The 20,880-nt window shown below is 33.9% G+C and overlaps 1 protein-coding gene and 1 long non-coding RNA gene across 25 annotated transcripts in view; both read left to right on the top strand.

Annotated features, from left to right (window-relative positions):
* The window catches only part of LOC144978668 (uncharacterized), a 187,977-nt gene that overhangs the window by 156,264 nt on the left and 10,833 nt on the right, over window positions 1-20,880 (top strand). For 11 of the 24 annotated variants that reach the window (XM_078925011.1, XM_078925018.1, XM_078925019.1 and 8 more), the window contains 3 exons: window positions 7,508-7,534; window positions 10,506-10,589; window positions 16,806-16,957. The exons of 6 other annotated variants lie outside the window; for them this stretch is intronic. In XM_078925011.1, coding sequence (XP_078781137.1) covers window positions 7,508-7,534; window positions 10,506-10,589; window positions 16,806-16,957 — 263 coding nt within the window. The remainder of the gene's footprint in view (window positions 1-7,507; window positions 7,535-10,505; window positions 10,590-16,805; window positions 16,958-20,880) is intronic. 7 more of the 24 variants (XR_013646565.1, XR_013646566.1, XM_078925022.1 and 4 more) reach the window with 3 other exon arrangements.
* LOC144978670 (uncharacterized) lies at window positions 2,905-5,146 on the top strand. Its single transcript, XR_013646569.1, has 2 exons — window positions 2,905-4,238; window positions 4,580-5,146. It is a non-coding gene; the product is annotated as an uncharacterized LOC144978670 (long non-coding RNA).

Raw genomic sequence — 20,880 nt, 5'->3', positions numbered from 1 at the left:
AGGCTCATTTGTTTAACTCTTGTGTAGAGTTGGATTAAAGTCTTGTGTAGACTTTGTAGTGCTCAAAGTTCGAGCTGAAACACGTTTTGTGTTAACTCTTGTGTAGAGTGTGATTTAAGTCTTGTGTAGACTTTGTGGTGCTCAAAGTTTGAGCTGAATCAAGTTGTGTTATAACTCTTGTGTAGAGTTTGATTAAAGTCTTGTGTAGACTTAATTTGTGATTTCAATAATCTGTTCGGCTCTGGTGAGATTTTGAATAATATGTTGTGATTACAATTATGATTGTGTTTTGATATCAATATCATAATATCACTTTAAATTTTGATTCTCAATTAATTAATCAGATAATTAAATTAATTGTATAATATATTCTTGTTGTAAAGAAAATAAGCTTTTCTTGCTATAAAGCATTATTATTTCATATCTACAAAGTAAAGCAATATTAATCAACATTAATAAATTGATTTGTTAAAGTAAAATAATATTTACTCATTTAAAGTAAACATATTGAGTGAGTTCGAATATAGATAGAGTTATATTCGTATGATTATCATATTATAACAAAATCATTTTCTTTCTTTAAAGTGAATGAGCCGTTGGAGGCTGGGCTTTAACAAGCCAACTTTAGGCTATACGCTCATAGCTTGACACTAATAGAAACTGAACATTTGCCTGTTTTATAAGTTACCTGTGAAGAACCATTTGCTTATTTTAATATCAGAACATTGAGAAACAATTGATCTGTTTATGAATACTGTGAAATCAGAACAATTTCAAGAAGAGACAAATTAACAATATTAGAACAACCTTACAGTTTTTGTTGAATATCAAGGACACTCTTTTGGCTTTCTTCTACACGTCTGGATTGTGTTTAGTTAGTTAGTTAATTATTAGTTGCCTGTATGACTGTGATGGTTGCAACCTATCTGTGAGATTGTCTGATGTGGTAGCGGTTTGGTAAAGTATTGATAATTAATTGATTTAATTATATATTTTCATATCGCTTTCATATCATATTCATCATCACACCATCTCCATCAATTTGTCATCCATCCATTTGATTTCATACTTATTACATCTATCATTTCATCTTCATATCTCATAATATCTTTGTTATATTGTAATAAAATATATCTTCATTTAGCTTCAAAACCTTTATCAACGTATTGTGTTTGGTTATTGATCGGTGTCGTAGCTTGAATATAGCACACATAAACAAGGTTGCAAACTGCGCTACATAAGCATACGGTTTACGTGCGCACTTTGTGACATAATTTGGTGTCAGAAGTGGGATTCTTATTGTTGTGCATTCAAGAGACATCGCGACCAAACAATTGTTGAGACAGGTTAGGGAGTTGTTTCAAACTTGAGATAGATACTATCTTTGAGCTTAAAGCAAATTGGTATCCATTTAATGGTTATAAGACTGTCATTATACGCAAGGTGTAATACAAGTTATTCTGGTAATTTTCATTTGTTCGGTTCTAAGTTGTCAGTCATCTGACATAGTGATACGGATCACTGACTTAGCGCGAAAGCGGTACTCGCGCTGTAAAGCCTCCATTGTCCCCCCTCTCCCTTTTGTAAGGAACGAAGGTGGTTGTTGGGGTAATTTGATTCCGTGTAGGAATCTGGGAGAATATTGTGTTGGTCCCGTGTGAGGATCTGTATTAAATCATTTGTTCTGACTTTCTATGCACATATAGTAAGTCAAGGTATTGATTCTGTGTAAGAATCTGGGTGAAGATATTTTGTTGATTCTGAGAGAGAATCTGGGTGAAAATATTTTATTGATTCTAAGAAAGAATCTGGGTGAAGATATTTTGTTGATTCTAAGAAAGAATCTGGGTGAGGATGTTTTGTTGATTCTAAGAGAGAATCTGGGTGAAGATATTTTGTTGATTCTAAGGAAGAATCTGGGTGAAGACATTTTGTTGATTCTGTGTAAGAATCTGGGTGAAGATATTTTGTTGATTCTAAGAAAGAATCTGGGTGAAGATATTTTGTTGATTCTGAGAGAGAATCTGGGCGAAGATATTTTGTTGATTCTGAGAGAGAATCTGGGTGAAGACATTTTGTTGATTCTAAGAAAGAATCTGGGTGAAGATATTTTGTTGATTCTAAGAGAGAATCTGGGTGAAGATATTTTGTTGATTCTAAGAGAGAATCTGGGTGAAGATATTTTGTTGATTCTAAGAGAGAATCTGAGTGAAGATATTTTGTTGATTCTAAGAGAGAATCTGGGTGAAGATATTTTGTTGATTCTAAGAGAGAATCTGAGTGAAGATATTTTGTTGATTCTAAGAAAGAATATGGGTGAAGATAGTTTTTATGATTCCGTGTGGGGAATCTGGGTGAAGCTATTTTGTTGATTCCGTGTGAGGAATCTGGGTGAAGCTATTGTGTTGATTCCGTGTGGGGAATCTGGGTGAAGCGTTGGTTCCGTGTGAGGACCTGTATTAAATCAGTTGTTTTGACTCTAATATACGTCTATATTAAGTCAATGTTTTGATTCTGTGTAGGAATCTGGGTGAAGCGTTGGTTCTGTGTTAGGACCTGTAGTAAATTTGTTTTGATTCTATATTTGAGTCTATATATAGATCAATGTTGAATTCCGTGTAGGAATCGGTATTAATTGCCTGTTTTGAATCTGTTTTGGGATCTATATTGACCGCATATCGTTAATAAGGTTACTTGTAATACCACTTTATTCTACGTGAAAGTAACATTTACGGCAACAGTGTCGATAAACATATTGAAGTTTGTTTATTTGAATTTGAATTGGTTTGATTAATTGTCCTAGAGATGGATGTGGAAAGATTAATTAAACCTGGAGAAAAATTGGAGTTAAGGGGTGAAGATCTCCGTGCTTGGGTGACAGCCCAGTTACAAGAAGATGAAGAGAGAAAAGAGAAGGAGAGAGAACGTGCCAAAGAAGAGGAGGAGATAAGCAGAGCACGAGCTCAAAGCAAGAAGCTCTGATGGAGAAAGAGCTTGAACTGCTTAGGTTAAAGTCGGAGTGTCAGGCTTCCTCCAACAACGACAGTATGACAAGTGACATTCGATCATTTACTCATGCTCCCACTGTTAAGAGTCCTCGACTTCCATGTTTTGACGAAAACAAGGATCATGAACCACCGAAATGCATGACACACGGCAAGGTGGAGTTGAAGTGTGGATGGGTGATGCCGATGTTGTCTGTCGAAGGAAGGGACAACAATGAGCCCGAATAATTGTCGAGATCGATGTGATCTTGAGGCATTTCGTTGATCTAACTAAATGTTGTACCAAATTTAGTCTTAGGGGGAGATATGTAACGAAATGCTTCCGTGTAGGCGTCAGTTTACGACAGGATGTACGTCGTCGTAGTATTAGTTGTTGTTGTTATTGTAATCCCTCCGGAACAACCCTTCTTTTGTTGATACAGGTCTTATCAGATCATGCACCTATGGCCCGGAAGTTTGAATTAAACTACGTAGTGTGGGTGTTATTGTGAGAAAGGCATCAATCTTGTTTTCTCCGTAAACTTATAAGCAAAGTAGGATCCCTGTATTCTACGGGAGTGACTTTGTTATGGTATGGCTTGATTGATATCTCGTAACTATGGGGCTGACGAATTTATTTATCCTTGATATGAGGATGTCCGGTATCAGGATGGGTTGTTGTTGTCCATGATTATGGAATCTGGGGGAGTTTTAAGGAATTTCAGATGTTTACGGATATGACTAACATCCGGTTGTGTGGGTAGAATTTTGCTTCGTTTGCTTGATTTTTGCCTATAAATGCCAGAGTTTTGAGCAGTTTCTTCAGACCACTCAGCGGAGTCTTTTAGGCTCATTGTCTCAAAAGAGACCACTCAGCGGAGTCTTTTAGGCTCATTGTCTCAAAAGAGACCACTCAGCGGAGTCTTTTAGGCTCATTGTCTCAAAAGAGACCAGACAGCGGAGTCTTTTAGGCTCATAGTCTCTAAGCGATAACCACAGCGGAGTCTTTTAGGCTCATTTGTTTAACTCTTGTGTAGAGTTGGATTAAAGTCTTGTGTAGACTTTGTAGTGCTCAAAGTTCGAGCTGAAACACGTTTTGTGTTAACTCTTGTGTAGAGTGTGATTTAAGTCTTGTGTAGACTTTGTGGTGCTCAAAGTTTGAGCTGAATCAAGTTGTGTTATAACTCTTGTGTAGAGTTTGATTAAAGTCTTGTGTAGACTTAATTTGTGATTTCAATAATCTGTTCGGCTCTGGTGAGATTTTGAATAATATGTTGTGATTACAATTATGATTGTGTTTTGATATCAATATCATAATATCACTTTAAATTTTGATTCTCAATTAATTAATCAGATAATTAAATTAATTGTATAATATATTCTTGTTGTAAAGAAAATAAGCTTTTCTTGCTATAAAGCATTATTATTTCATATCTACAAAGTAAAGCAATATTAATCAACATTAATAAATTGATTTGTTAAAGTAAAATAATATTTACTCATTTAAAGTAAACATATTGAGTGAGTTCGAATATAGATAGAGTTATATTCGTATGATTATCATATTATAACAAAATCATTTTCTTTCTTTAAAGTGAATGAGCCGTTGGAGGCTGGGCTTTAACAAGCCAACTTTAGGCTATACGCTCATAGCTTGACACTAATAGAAACTGAACATTTGCCTGTTTTATAAGTTACCTGTGAAGAACCATTTGCTTATTTTAATATCAGAACATTGAGAAACAATTGATCTGTTTATGAATACTGTGAAATCAGAACAATTTCAAGAAGAGACAAATTAACAATATTAGAACAACCTTACAGTTTTTGTTGAATATCAAGGACACTCTTTTGGCTTTCTTCTACACGTCTGGATTGTGTTTAGTTAGTTAGTTAATTATTAGTTGCCTGTATGACTGTGATGGTTGCAACCTATCTGTGAGATTGTCTGATGTGGTAGCGGTTTGGTAAAGTATTGATAATTAATTGATTTAATTATATATTTTCATATCGCTTTCATATCATATTCATCATCACACCATCTCCATCAATTTGTCATCCATCCATTTGATTTCATACTTATTACATCTATCATTTCATCTTCATATCTCATAATATCTTTGTTATATTGTAATAAAATATATCTTCATTTAGCTTCAAAACCTTTATCAACGTATTGTGTTTGGTTATTGATCGGTGTCGTAGCTTGAATATAGCACACATAAACAAGGTTGCAAACTGCGCTACATAAGCATACGGTTTACGTGCGCACTTTGTGACACAGGTCAAACCTCTGAAGTCTAGATACGAGCTTTGCGCACCATGTTTTATTTAATTTTGAGCGGATCACACCTCTGATGGTGGAGACTTTGATCCGCCGGTCGTGAAAATCGGGACTTCAGAGATTTGATCCGCGACCATCGATATACACAAACCTGCTTAAACTAGATTGGTATCAATTGCCCAGGTCGTATTGTTTATACTTAGAATACAACACATTCACTAATCAAGAAAAACTCTTCGGCCATCAAGGTTATATAATTTAACAATTTGTAAAGTCGACAGTGAGATTTATGCTAAAAATAGAATCTATAGTCAAACTATATGGAATTTTGGATAATTTTATTTGTTTTATATCGGAGAATGAATAATATTATAGTCCTTCCATAAAGTGATTAAAGCCAGAATTGGGCATTTCTGACGATTTTGAATGTATAGTCTTTTTTTTTTTACATCTGTTTCATTCCGATATACAATTTCATTTTAAAACGACCGAGAGATGAAAGAACCCATCCAAATCAATTCCAGCAACTCTCGCCTTTATGTTAAATGCCATCAAGTCTAGATGAAACAATGACTTGATTTTACAGCCGTAGAGTCGTCTGTCTAGTTCATCATATACTTACACATTATGAATGTGGTTGAGATAACACTGGGCTGGATTAGTTCTTGGTTAGATAAAAACTTATACTTTTCTGAGGTTTTAATTTTAAAGATTTATCAGTAATCGATTTTATATTAGTATTTCATCTTATCTGTCCGGTTATTTATAAAGGGTTGAAGTGTCTTGTTTAGTTGTTTTGAGTTGTTTGTTGTTTTTTTTTTTTTTTGTTTGTTTGTTTTTTTAATGTTTTGATTTGTTTTGTTTGTTTTTTTTATTTTTTCTTTTTTTTTTTTTTTTTTTGATGGGGGGAGTTGTTTTGTGTTGTTCTCGTTGAAGTTTTTTTTCATCTTTTTACTGTTTAATTATTGATGGTAAAATGCTTACAACATCCGCCCGCCGGATATAATGTACCAACACACAAAACTATGAATAACCTGAAACGTTAATAGTGTCTGATTGATTGATCAAATTTAGTGAGAACTAATCATTAAAATGGCTGACTAAAAGCAATAACGAAGAACTGAGTTGTTGCTGTTGTTGTTGTTGTTGTTGCTGTTTATGTTGTTGTTGCTGTTGTTGTTGTTGTCGAACCTCACGTTTGATATCATAATCGTTATTGGCCGAGGAAAGGTAGAGTCCGTTCCTTTTGGATTTTATCCATTTATTTTCTTGACAGGAAACTTGATCAGATTTTTTTTCTTTCTCTGAGCATGATACGAAGGAGATTTACCTGAATTTAAGACTCCCATGCCTAGATTGCATATTTTTTTCTTCTATTTTTTGAGGGGTTTTTTTGTTACTCCCAGTCATTTTTATATGTTAATATCATATCCATTGTTCTCCATTTCTCATTCCCCAAGGTATGATTCAACTCCAATGGCCAAATATTGACATACACCCGTAATGAAAACCTCTTCTCTTTTCTCCACAGCCAGAGTTCATTTATGTTCTATTCAAACATAGATTAATACGTGGCCTCGAGTTTATATATATATATATATATATATATATATATATATATATATATATATATATATATATATATATATATATATATATATATATTAAATTAATGTGTATGTTGTTTGATTTTCTTCTGATCCATGATATTTAATTTGTTAAGCAATACATTACGTGCGTATTTTCCTACTTTCAGTTTGACAACACCAATACTAACAACAATATTATGGTATTGTTTCAAACCACGTATTTCGTGTTCTCGTTGGTTTATGGAACAGTCATAATGAAAAAAAGGACTACATTTTATTCATAACATTCATACATTACTACATTCATAGTACCCATAATATTAATATATTTACAATGTGCGCTTTGGACTCTCTCTCTCTCTCTCTCTCTCTCTCTCTCTCTCTCTCTCTCTCTCTCTCTCTCTCTCTCTCTCTTTCTCTTTCTCTTTCTCTCTCTCTCTCTCTCTCACACACACACACACACACACACACACTCAGACAGACAAGCACACTGCAACGTCTCAAGGCCCGTCTCTCCATCTCTCCCTTTTGCTCACCTTTTTCTTTTTTACTTAATATATTAAAGTCTATCATAAACGGTGATCTTTTTTCACCTCAACTCATTCCTCCCATCTTCTATATTCCAATCACCAATGCCACCGTCACCACAGGAGCCTAAATCTAAGACATTCAGGAAGGTTGGTACACATCACTGCACAGCCACCACCCCCTCCCCTTCCAACTGAACACTCCCCCCCCCCCCCCAAAAAAAAAAAAAAAAATTATTGTCTAACGCCATTGGTGTTTGTATCCCTATTTTTCACACTATCGGTCGTTTATTGTATATTGTCGCCATTATTATTATTGTTATTGTTTATTTTATTATTATTATTATTATTTATTATTATTATTATTATTATTATATTATTATTATTATTATTATTATTATTTTATTTTGTCGTCATCGCCACCACTATCTTCAGATGTTTTCTTTGCTTTTATTATTGTCGTCGTCGTCATCATCATCGTTGTCTTCGTCGTCGTTATCACTAATCTCACACCATTTCTCGTCGTAGCGTTGCTTACCTCCCTTACAACTTCAGGAAATGGTGGAGGGTTTTATTTTAATTCGTTTTTTTGTTTTTTGTTTTGATTTTTTTTTTTTTTTTTTAATGTATTTAATTTTAGTTCATGTTGTGTGCATTCGAGCTTTGTTTTTCATTGTCATATCATCAAGTCGTCAAATGTCTCTCCAAAAGAAATTCAACAACAATAACAAAAAAAAAAAATAAATAAATAAATAAATAAATAAGACCGGAACTACAATTACAACTACTCTGGAAAAACCCATATTTAAAAATTTGGTCAGAACACTCATCCTTCAAATACCGATCGATTTAAATGACCCTCATCTTAGCGCAATCCCAGGCTTGAAGGTTGGTGTTTGTTGTTTGTTTGTTTGTTTTTTTTTTTTGTTTTTTCCAAGATGAGGGTCAATTAAATCGATCGATATTTGAAGAACGAGTTTTCTGGCCAAATTTTAAAATCTTGTTTTGTTTTTTTTCCAAAGTACGACCGAATTGTATTAAATTAAAGACGAGAATCACTTGGAACCTCCAAGATTTGTCACTTCATCAACCCATCCACCCACCCACCTACCCACCCATTCCCCATCCTCAACCCACTTCACCAACGCCTTTTTCACTGACACAGCATCTGCCACAAATAAATATCCAGGTTTTATTTACTTGCGATAATGGAAGTTATTTTATTCATTTACATTCTTCTATAGTATTACTATTATTATTGTGATATAACATATTATATTATCAACAAGACACGACTTATGGATAACAATGATTTTGTTATGTTTTTTTTTCATATATATGTATTTTTTGATTCATTCTATAAATGCATTCACTTTCATATTTTTGATGAAGTCACAAACTTAAACTATATTATATGATGTAACGGTGAAGTGAGCGTATTTCGTATTTCGTAAGTCTAATTTTCCTTTGCTATTTTCAAAAACTTTTAAACGTTTTCTTCATATATATATATATATATATTATATATATATTAAATATAATATAATATATAATATATATATATATATATATATATATATATATATATATATATACATACATATTATTATTATCCATTGTTTTCATCATGTTCAAATCTTTCTAAATAACTGTTTCGTTTTGTTTTTCATTTCACAAGTATTCTTTATATATTTTTTATTCACGTTCAAGATCTTATTTCGTCCTCCTCATTCTGCTTCTCTTCCTCTTCCGCCATTGACGCACGCGCACAAACGTCGTAATTCGATAGATAGGCCGATAGTAGCGGATACATTGGCATTAATAATAAGAGAATTAATTATGGTCCTAGTATGGAATAATAATAATCGCATAATAATATTATTTATTCGTGTTGACGAATCTTAACTCTTAAGTCGTGCTGCTACCGTGTCAAGTTAATGAAATGACATTATCATCATCATCATCATCATCATCATCACTATCATCCTCGTCATCACCATTATTACCATCATCATTATCATCATCCTCGTCATCACCATCACCACCACCCCCTTCATCATCATCATCATCATCATCATCATCATCATCATCACTATCATCCTCGTCATCACCATTATTACCATCATCATTATCATCATCCTCGTCATCACCATCACCACCACCCCCTTCATCATCATCATCATCATCATCATCATCACAACCACAACCACAACCATCGGCCAACCATTATCCGCGACCATCCATCCTCATCCATTCATTCTTTGACTCCCATTGCATGGCAGTGGTAACGGAATGCATACATACCAACCTACTCACAATAACATGAGATAGATAGATAGATAGGCAATGCCCATCATATCAGAAATACCTGAACCCTTCATCATGCTTACATCTCAATGCTTCAGAACCCCTTTGTTTTTTTGAATGTGTCGTCAGTATTATTAACACAGCACGGTGTTTGCCTCAAGTGGATTTGGACTGACACATCTCAAGGCTTAAAACATCCTATATTTATAAAAATCAATTCTCATTAAGTCAATTTCTTTTTCCAATCATATTATTATATAGATCTCCAATGTGTTGACATGAAGCCTCATCCCCCCCCCCCCCCTCCCCCTCTCTCCTCAGCCCTTATTCTAATTTCTTGTGCGTTTTAATCCTCTTTACCATATGAGAGACAGAGAGAGAGAGCGTCTATTATTTTGGTCGAGCCTCAGATTATATTTTTCAAAGAGAGAGAGAGAGAGAGAGAGAGAGAGAGAGAGAGAGAGAGAGAGAGAGAGAGAGAGAGAGAGAGAGAGACTTTAAAACATAAAAGAAATTTTTTTAATTAGACGTCCATTTTTGCACTTCATTAATGGGAAAGAAATATTGACTGATTTACATTTGGAATAGTGTGAATAAATTGTCTTTAACACGGCCCGAGTTTCAGTCTCAAAGTGTCATTCGTGTTATGACACCATTATCATCGCCTAAGTATCAGACGTCTTGTAAAAAAAAAAATATAGGAGAGCTCCAATCAAAATATACAGACACTCACAACTCCTCCTTTTATGCCTAAGTTTGTGTTTAGCCATTGTTGCTGCCATGCCTTGAATGTGTTGTGTGTTGTGTGTTGTAGGAATCCGAGTCCACCGGAAGTAGTTTCGATTCTGAAGAGCCCGTCATGGAAGCGACACGACTCAAGTTTGAGGACCCTGACCAGGTTTGTAGTCTCGGCGATCGCTGGCGTCATCATAAGATGGCGTCGCCGCTTGTAAGCAAGTCAGGGGCCATGCGACCATAATTGATTTATTAATTTGTACAACTCCGTATTATAAAGTTCCGGTCGGCATGCTGTTGTCTTGTTTGATGCTTGAAGCTCTTTGCACTAATCCTACGGCTGTGTGTCTTTCCGAACCTGATTGATGGCTTGTTTGCTTTATTACTAATGAAATACAAACCCTCTAAATCTTACTGTATCTCTCTTAAATGTATAATTTTGAAATATAATTGTAAAAATACAACAACAACAAAATAAGGGCGCCGCCCACAGTATGGGGATTTTTCTACTTCTAGTTCGTATTTTTGCATCTTCATTGATGGCTGCTAGTTTGACACATGTCTTGTGAAACATGCAATCAAATGACAGCACAGCCAGTTCCCATCAAGCCAGGCGCCTCATCGAGTGTTTTACGTTTTGTTAAAAAAAATCATTTTACTATGGCGCAACGTTCCTCACGACGGTTTGCATCTGTGGCTTGAGATGCTATGTTGACGATAAAATGTCATCATCCTAGTCGAAACAAATGACTACTACTAATTTTTTGAAATAACACATCGACGCTGACACACCACTGTGTCTGTCTTTGTGTTGTGTACTCACTGATTTCGTCTTTTTATAGCTTACACATATTTTAGTGACTTAGATACTAACAAATTTCCACAAAAGAGCATGCTGACATAAGTAAATTGAACGGCTTACCTTGGCATAATCCGATCCTTGCTTTGCTTGCTTTCTTCACATCAAACACCATTTCTGTATTGTTAGGCGTCCCTGCATGTTTCTGGATAGGGTTTCTCATTACAATATCCTTACATGGTGATTTATGATTTTCCCAACTTCCTGGTTATCAGTGGCTGCACGTGTATTTTATCTCTGGAAGGGACTTCCGTAGAATTTAAACAAAATTTATTTCATTTATCAGTGCAGTTATTTGCGTCTTTCTGATCGCTATCTCAAGGGTTTAAAACATAGATGTCATTTCCAATACAGTAATCTTCTTATGGCTATCCTACTTGGTTTAAAGTAAAATGTCATTTCCAATACAGACAGCCCCTCTGATCGCTATCCTACTTGGTTTAAAGTAAAATGTTATTTCCAATACAGAAAGCCTCTAATCGCTATCCCAATTGGTTTAAAGTAAAATGTCGTTTCCAATACAGTAAGCCTCTAATCGCTATCCCAATTGGTTTAAAGTAAAATGTCATTTCCAATACAGAAAGCCTCTCTGATCGCTATCCCAATTGGTTTAAACAAAGATGTCATTTCCAATACAGTTAGTTCTTTTTGCTATACCCTCGGGATTTCAACAACGTTAGGTCATTTCCAATGTCAAGGCTTTCATCCTCTGATCTCTGGATGTTCCACACTTTCTTTCTGTCGGATTAAATCGTGACAAGGTCTTACAACCTGTCTTTAGTTATTCCAGGAGGTCGCGTTGTTTTTTGTTTTTGTTTTAAACAGGTCTTGTAGTTGAGCCACATTACTGAGACATTTCGACCCACACTGTCCATTTTTATGATAAGGATCTATAATATAATATATATATTATATATATATATATATATATATATATATATATATATATATATATATATATATCTCCACGGTTGCTACTCGTTCTTCAGAATCAAAGTTATTATAAGTTATGAATGGTATCAACCTTCATTTATATATTATTTAGAAGCGTGACGTATATTCTTACTCTTTGCCACTCATTTACTCCAACGCGTCGTTTTGATGATAATGAATGAAATATCCCGGTCTTCTTCTTCTTCTTATTCCTCCAGTAGAATTTTACTTCTGCCCGTGTGGTTAAATAAGTTTGACAATTCAATTCTTATTTAATTAATGAACGGCGCAGATTCAGAACAAAATTATTTTCATGAAGAAAGAAAGATGCCTTGAAATATAATATCGTGTCATTTTCCGAATATCCTTCATGTTTCCTTATACAGTGATACAGCCAAGCGTCCTCCATTACATAATATTATACATATATCTCATTGTATACAGACTCAACTTCTATGTTTTAACATTGAGTGTTCCGGGCGTAAATAGCAGATGGATTTTGAAATGGTTAAAATGATATTATACTCAAAATTTCAATACATTGTACTCCAAACCCCGATGAAAACTACAATTAAAATAAAAATAATGAGGCAAGTTTGGTAGAATAATGACTCTACGTCTGAAATTACGAAGAATATTTGAATACTTTTATTGTCTAAAATGTCTTAATTTCCCTCTAAATATTATAATTTTTTTCTTCTTCCTTGTTTGATTCATCAGTAAATATAATTAATAGTTCGTTTATGAAACTTCTCGTTTCAGGTGGAAGTTAACTTTTCTTTTACATTAATATTTCTTACACTATTTTCCCCTCTAATCTACAGGGTATTCCATATTTAAAACGGGTACCAATTTTAAAACAAAACAATTCAACTCTTTGGCGTTGTTGTTTTCGTGTTTTGTCATTAATTTGTGTTCCGATCGAGTCGAATTTCATTTCATTCTAATTTGTTGTTCATCCAACGACGAAATAAGATACAATGTTACAACTGGCTTGATTAAGATTTTTGTCTACCTCTTTTCATGTCTTCATTATAGGGAATGAGATTAGCGGAAGACTAGCGTCCCTTGATTGGACGTCACCCATAGTCTGTGACGTCACCGGCGGAAAAGTTATTAGAGAGAGAACGTCATGTTGGTTGTGCGCATGCGTCTCTCGTCCTCGCTTCCGCCGGTGACGTCACAGACTGTGGGTGACGTCCAATCAAGGGACGCTACTCTTCCGCTAATCTCATTCCCTATTAATCGTGCTTTGTGTCATTTTGTTTAATCTGCTTTATAATTCTATGTTGAGTTTTTTCATTAACATCGTGCACGCTTTTTTTTTTTTTTTTTTGAATGTTTTCTCACAACTCTTACTATCACTATCACATCTACCCACACAGCCTTCCACTCATCCATCCATCCATCCATTCACCCACCCATTCACCCACCCATCGTCAATCCACCCATCATCAATCCACCCATCATCTTTATTTTTCAATCATCCATCCATCCATTTATCCATCAATAACTTCATTATTCACATATCCACCTACCCATCCATCCATTCCATTCATTCATCTATCCACCCATCCATTTATTTATTCATCCATCGATTCATATTCTATCCATCTACCCATCCATCCATCCATCTACCCATACATCCATCCACCCATCCATCCACCCATCCATCCATCCATCCATCCATCCATTGGAGAAACATTTCACGTGTTACCTACCGCCTCAATTCGGTGTTAACTCGGGCTGACCAGATTTCTCAAATTTGATTTAAAGTGAAAATAATGATGAAAAACCCCGTTCTTCTTCTTATCCCTAAAGTAGAATTTTACTTCTACTCTTGTGGTTGAATATATTAGACAAATCTTAGTTAATCGATTTAAGCAGATTAAGAATAACTAGAGAAAACTGTTGTGTAATGGATCGTAGATATGTAGTTTGATATAACATATCATAATGGGCCGTGATATCAGTTCAAATAAAATGTCATATAATTTAGATCTTATTCAGTTAACTGCCGTACTCTGGAAAAGACTCGTATTTAAAAATTTGGTCAGAAAACTCGTCCTTCAACTTATTATATTATATTGATCGATTTAAATGACCCTCATCTTGTCCAAAAAAAAATTTTCAAACCTGGGACTTCGCGAAGAATATGAAATTCAATCAAAAACTTACAAGCAATCTATTTATTGGACATCTTAGAACCAACAAGAAAAAGTTTCAATACACTCAGTATGAGTCAAAGAAGGCAAGTGTTTTCCCTATTTAACTCACTAAATAAATGACCAAAAAAAATTTTGCAGTTTTCTCTTAATGATAAACATATGACTTAGCTTTTTAAAAAAAAAATAATAATAATTTCAAAAAATTACAAAATTGGACTCCATATGAAGGACGAGTTTTCTGGCCAAATGTTAAACCCGCTGCTTACCAACTATAGGAAAATCGTCACATTCGTTACGATACAAACAATATTTTTCTTTCTTATTCAAATTTCTCTTGTAGGTACATCATAACATAAAGAAAACGAACAGTGTGTTGTAGAGTAGATGTTTTGCTAAAGAAATTATGTATGGCAAGAACTTTCCTGCTATTGTGTTTGATTGAGTGATAAAAAATATATTTTTGTTTTAGTTGGATGTGAAGTTATAGGGAAAATCCTGAAAATGGGTGGTAAGGAGAGGGTTAATTCCACGTCTTACCAGAATACGACCGTTGACTTGTCAAATGTCAGTTTCTCAGTATCTGGTTCAGCCCCCCCCCCCCCCCCCCACATAACACCGAATTGAGACGACGAGTAACAACGTGTCTGCACGGCCCTTTTTATTATTACTTTTGTTCATTTATTCAATCGTCTTCATTAATAATTTAATCATTCTGATGATAGTTTGGTGATTTGTTATATTAATTAATTTAGCGATTTTATTTCTTTAATGTAATTATAACTTCTTATAACCATAAATAATTTCCAACTAGTTGTGATTCTTTATTCATAGTTTTCATAATTTTTTCAACAATACGTTTCTTTTTGTGATTGTTACTATTATTATTACTATTAACATTATTATTATTATTATTATTATTATTATATTATTATTATTATTTTATTATTATTATTGTTATTATTATCATTATTATTGTTATTTCTTTTCTCTGACAAGATTGATATCTATTTCTCGTTATAATCTAGTTATTAACAACGTAATATTATAGGGTAGTAGTAATAATAATTAAATGACATTCGTTATAATTTGATAACCCGTATACACATTTCATTAGCGTTGATTGAATACCATGGCTGTACTATTATTATTATTATATAGCAGGAACGAGTCAAACTGACGTAAATTGGAAAAACGCCTTTTTTGTAAATGACATTTTGGCCAGAAATTAAACGTTTATTCGTAACAATATGTTGATAGATTAAAAGGATCCCCAACTTGCCTAAAAAATTCTGAAATGCAAGATTTCTCCTTTGGCCATGAAAAAAAAACGTATACTTTATATTATAATATATAATATCAATCAACTAAAAGTATCGTCAACTTGTCATAACGACAAAAAACCCCACATTAAAAAAAAAAAAAAACAACAACAACAAAAACAAACATCTGACTAAATATTTAACAAATTTGGAGTCATTTTAGTGAAGTCTCAGAATATGTTGACATTTTGTGGGAGTCATTTTAGATAATTGATAGTTATAACATAAATTTGTGGGGGGTTTTCTGGCCAAATAAATGTTGTTGTTTTTTTTAAATGGCGTTTTGTCTGCATACGGCAAATCAGCCTTTACCTTTGTGTTAAAGTATTGATTATTCTTAATGATTAATTGAAAATAGGAGATAGTTTAATTTAATCTTTTTTTACATTTGAAACATCCATATTTTATTTATTTATTTTTTTAATTGATTCTATAATTTTTATTAATTTTTATAATATCATCTATTGGTTGTTGTTTTTTTTTTTTTTGTTTTTGTTGGTTTTTTTGGGGGGGGTTTTTTGTGGGGTTTTTTGGTATAAATATTTATTAAGACCCTTTATTATATTACATAAATTATGACTTCTTTTGATAATAATAGTAATGATAAGGAAAGGGATTGTTTCTTTTTACGTGATAACAAAACGTTTTAAATAAATCCTAACATTATTATTATATTATTGTGATTACATTTACGGCTATATTTATTTTTAAATTGAATAAATCTCTTTTTCTCTCTCTCTCTCTCTCTCTCTCTCTCTCTCTCTCTCTCTCTCTCTCTCTCTCTCTCTCTCTCTCCCTCTCTCTCTCTCTCTCTCTCTCTCTCTCGCTCTCTCATTCGTCCATTCATCTGTTTATCTATATATCTATCTTTCTATCTATCTATCTATCTGTGTATCTATCTATCTATCTGTTTGTCTTTCTATATGATCAGTATGTGTACACATGTTGGTCCATCTATTCATAAATTTATAGATCGGACTATCCATCCATCTACCTACCTACCTACCTATCCATCTTAAGTTTCCCCCATAACCTTGTCTGTCAAAACCCGCTCTGTGTTTTTTTTTTTAATCTAACGAATGCATGCCACAATCAATCAGGTTGGTCGCAGCAAAAGCATGAGGGCTGCCATTCAAGTGGAGAAATGCGGGGCATGCGACAAGACGGTCTACGCCATGGAGAGGCTGGAGATGAACAAACGGGTCTACCACCGCGCCTGTTTCAGGTGTAGCCAGTGCAAAGCTGTACTCACGTAAGGAAACGCACCGTCCCCCTCTCCCCCCCCCCCTCTCCCCCCTCTTCTCCTCCTCCTCATTATCATAAGAATAGGATTCAAAAGTCTGATGTCACGTCGCCCAGCAACGGCGAGCAGCTTGATTCTAAACAAAGAAAATCTGTACTTTTTTTTCTTCATGCTGGCTAGAACTTTTTCGCATGTCATGTGATCAGAATGTATTATAAAAGTCAAAACATGATCAGATTTATAATGTTTTTCTCCTCTTGGTACACTTTTATGCTCGTGGGAGAAGTATTTCATGAGGGCGTCCGCCATTGTTCCAATAGTTTAGAACCAGTTGCAAAGTTACTATGCTTCATTACGAGGGAAGTGACGTCACGACTGTTGAAGACTATTCCATCATCTTCATTATCAATATTTGTATGCGACCTGTCGCCTCTTTCTGGTATAATGTCGGAGTGAAGTAAGTCTGAAATTTAATAAATAAAAAATAAATAAATTGAGATTGTATATACATCGCATAACACCCACTGTAATATTAAGTATTTGCTTTGAGCGCTTTACAGCATTTTTTAAAAAATGAATTGAATAAATTGTTTATTCTCGGTTTAAAAAATTATTCGTATGTACATTGTTTTATTACTAAAACAACTAGAACAACAGCAATAACCTCAACAACAAAAATATAAAAGTAATTTTTTTTAAAGGTATCTTTCCTTAATGAAATCTATCATTAAAATCAGTATGTCCTTTTAGGCTTTTCACCTATATAAGAATTTTTACTGTAAATATTTTGCATAGATATATAAATAAGATAAGTTATGAATTTTACCCCCCCCCCCCCCCCAAAAAAAAAAAATTGGCATGTTTCATTAAATATCGTGGAGGGATCTCAACAGCCACAATGATCATGTAGGATGAGAGTAGTGAACAGGACTGCCAGATGGCCACGGGCGTTGCCAAATTGACCAAAATTAATTGGCCCCAAGGAGAGTGGTGCTTCTCTTATTTTTGATTTCGATTTTTTTTTTTTAATTTATTTGTAAGGGGTGTTTTGTTTTGTTGTTGTTTTTTTGTTTTTGTTTTTGTTTTTTTGTTTGGTGTTTATTTTTTTTTTGTTGTTGTTTTTTTTTTTTTTTTTTTTTTTTTTTTTTTTTTTTTTTTTTTTTTTTTTTTTTTTTTTTTTTTTTTGGGGGGGGGGGGTTGTTTTACAATTTACTTTTTATAATAACAATGTTTTTCCTAGTCTAGTTGATTTTTTTTCGATTACAAAAACCGATACGTTTTTCAAGGGGGTGAAGATGGTAACGAGTTGGGTTGTCAGTTCACACTTTTAATAATGATAAGAAGCACGCGTAGCCTTAAACGTTTGGATTTTTAAAACTGAGTTTAATAAATAAATAAATATGCCGTTATTTGCGGAGAGGGAGAGAGAGAGAGAGAGAGAGAGAGAGAGAGAGAGAGAGAGAGAAGGGGGGGGGGTATTTTTATCCTCATTTTCCTAATTTAGATTAATTAATTTAACCCGACATAATAATACCAGATAGAAACTACGAGTCACATTCTGGTCCAATGAATCCCAACTTCTGTTTTTGTTTTTGTTTTTGTTTTTCTGTAAAAATCCTACAATCTGAGACTGCCAATTTGTCAAACTGTCAGACAGAAGTTTGAGACTTGTTGACAAGTCTTAAGCTAAAGATCTGAACAAGTTCGTATGAAAAGTGCCAGACAAAGCAAGAAAGAAAAATACAAGACAAAATAAAAACATCCCTTTAAATCAGTCGACCTCGTCTGGGGGTCGAACCTCAGACCTTCTGATTACCGGTCAGACGTACATGTGTTGCTAGCGCGCCTGATCGGTAATCAGAAGGTCTGAGGTTCGATCCCCAGTCGAGGTCGACTGATTTTTAGGGATGGTTTTTTGTTTTGTTTTGTTTTGTTTTGTTTTTTGTTTTTTTTTGTTTTTTTTTTTGGGGGGGGGGGGTCTTGTATTTTTCTTTCTTGCTTTGTCTGGCACCTTCCATACACACTTGTTCAGATCTTTATCTTTCACACCGTTAGGTGCCTTCTCCTTGATTACTTAATTTATTGACAAGTCTTAGTTAATTTGAATTCAAAGTTTTCCTGATAATTTTTTTTAATGTTTTAACACTGCAAAAGGCGGTTTGGAAAATTCTGAAAGTGTGCCCATGGTATTATATTATAACACATTATACCACTCAGGTGTCAGCAGCACAGCTGATACAGAAGGTGGTGTAGGTGGTGAAAAGTAACTACTGTAGTATCCCATCATCATCCATCACCCCCCCCCCCCAGCCCCCATCACCTTCTCAAAAACCCCATTGCCTTATACCTGCATTTCCTGGTTCAGGTAGCTCTGAGGTTCTAGACATTCTTGGCATTCCGGGCTCTTGACTCAGGCAATAGTATAACAGGGTAAATAATGATAATAATAATAATAATAATAATAATAATAATAATAATAATAATAATAATAATAATAATAATAATAATAATAACAGCAATTGATATCATGCAGATGTGTTGTTCCCTGACTGTGACGAAAATAAAATCAAGTCTAAAAATAGACAACACAATTTCGTCTTTAATGTAATTCTTTCGGCGGGTTTGATGAGTGAGTCGTCTCGCTCTCATTGTTTCTGAAGGTTTAAATTGTTTGCATGCTTGCTTCAAAGACAAGAAGAATACAAGCTGGTGATATGGAAGTCACGTTTATCATTCCTGCCTTCTGCAGCGAATTATTCTGAGTACTACGATTATTATTATTATTATTTTTAATTTTTGCTCCAATCTAAACTACAATAAAATACTATGAAATTAACAAAATTTTGAAGATATGGAAATGTTGGTGCCAGAGCATTATATAAACATATATGATATAAGGTTTAAAACAAACAAACAAACAAACACCGCATGTTTCCCTCTTTGTTTTAGGGTTAAAGAATTAAAGATTTATTTTTGTCTGAACGTGCAACAACTATCTAAAATTGTCTAAATCATTTAACTCACTCCTAGAGATATTTGCTACTTTTCAAAATTGGAAGAAAAAAAATAACCAAGATGAAATATTATAACGTCATGATATTTTTGATCCGTCAGTTTTGTAAATTCATTGAAGACAGGCAAGATATTAAAATATGTAAAATAAAAACATATGCATCTCTAAGCCCTAATAACAATACGAGTAGTTATAATAACTTAGCACATAATAATGTACGGTTCTGGCAACATTAAATGATATTATCTTAGTTATAGAGATTATAAACATGTTCTCCCTACCGCCCATCCAATTATAATTTTCTATCCCCCCCCCCCCCCCCCCCCCACCTCCCGGGCCCAAAATACATTATATATGTATATATAATATATATGTATCTAATATATATATATATATATATATATATATATATATTATATATATATATATTAGATACATATATACATATATATATATATATATATATATATATATATATATATATATATATATATATATATATATATATATATAATTTAGATAAGTTGTTAGAAGCATGGCGGCCTTGACCGATCGACGACAGTCCTCGATGACCCCCTGTCTTCTTTGGGGTCGTGTTGTCGTGACGTGGTCGTAATTTTGTTTGGTGCATGCTTTTGATTTGCTTAGCCATAAATGTGTGGTTGACTAAAACTTACAAACTACTAAAAACAGTGTCAGTCAGTCAGTCAGAGATTGTGTTACTACCATGAGAGGGACTGCTGGAACGAGCAAGTGCCAGACTTGTGTGACTGGGGTGTGTGTTTGTATGTTTGGATGTCAAGGAGAGAGAGAGAGAGAGAGAGAGAGGGGGGGGGGGGGTTCAATTGAGTGTATGTTTCTGATTTATATGTTTTCAACGTTCCTGTTTCGTGTTTCAAAGTTTCTCATTTCCTTCCCA

Source organism: Berghia stephanieae, chromosome 8 (genome assembly GCF_034508935.2).
Source record: "Berghia stephanieae isolate SIO BIC M18660-M18661 chromosome 8, UCSD_Bste_1.3, whole genome shotgun sequence".
Taxonomy (NCBI): domain Eukaryota; kingdom Metazoa; phylum Mollusca; class Gastropoda; order Nudibranchia; family Aeolidiidae; genus Berghia; species Berghia stephanieae.
Note: the sequence above shows the minus strand (reverse complement) of the source record. Positions and strands in the feature narration are given on the sequence as shown.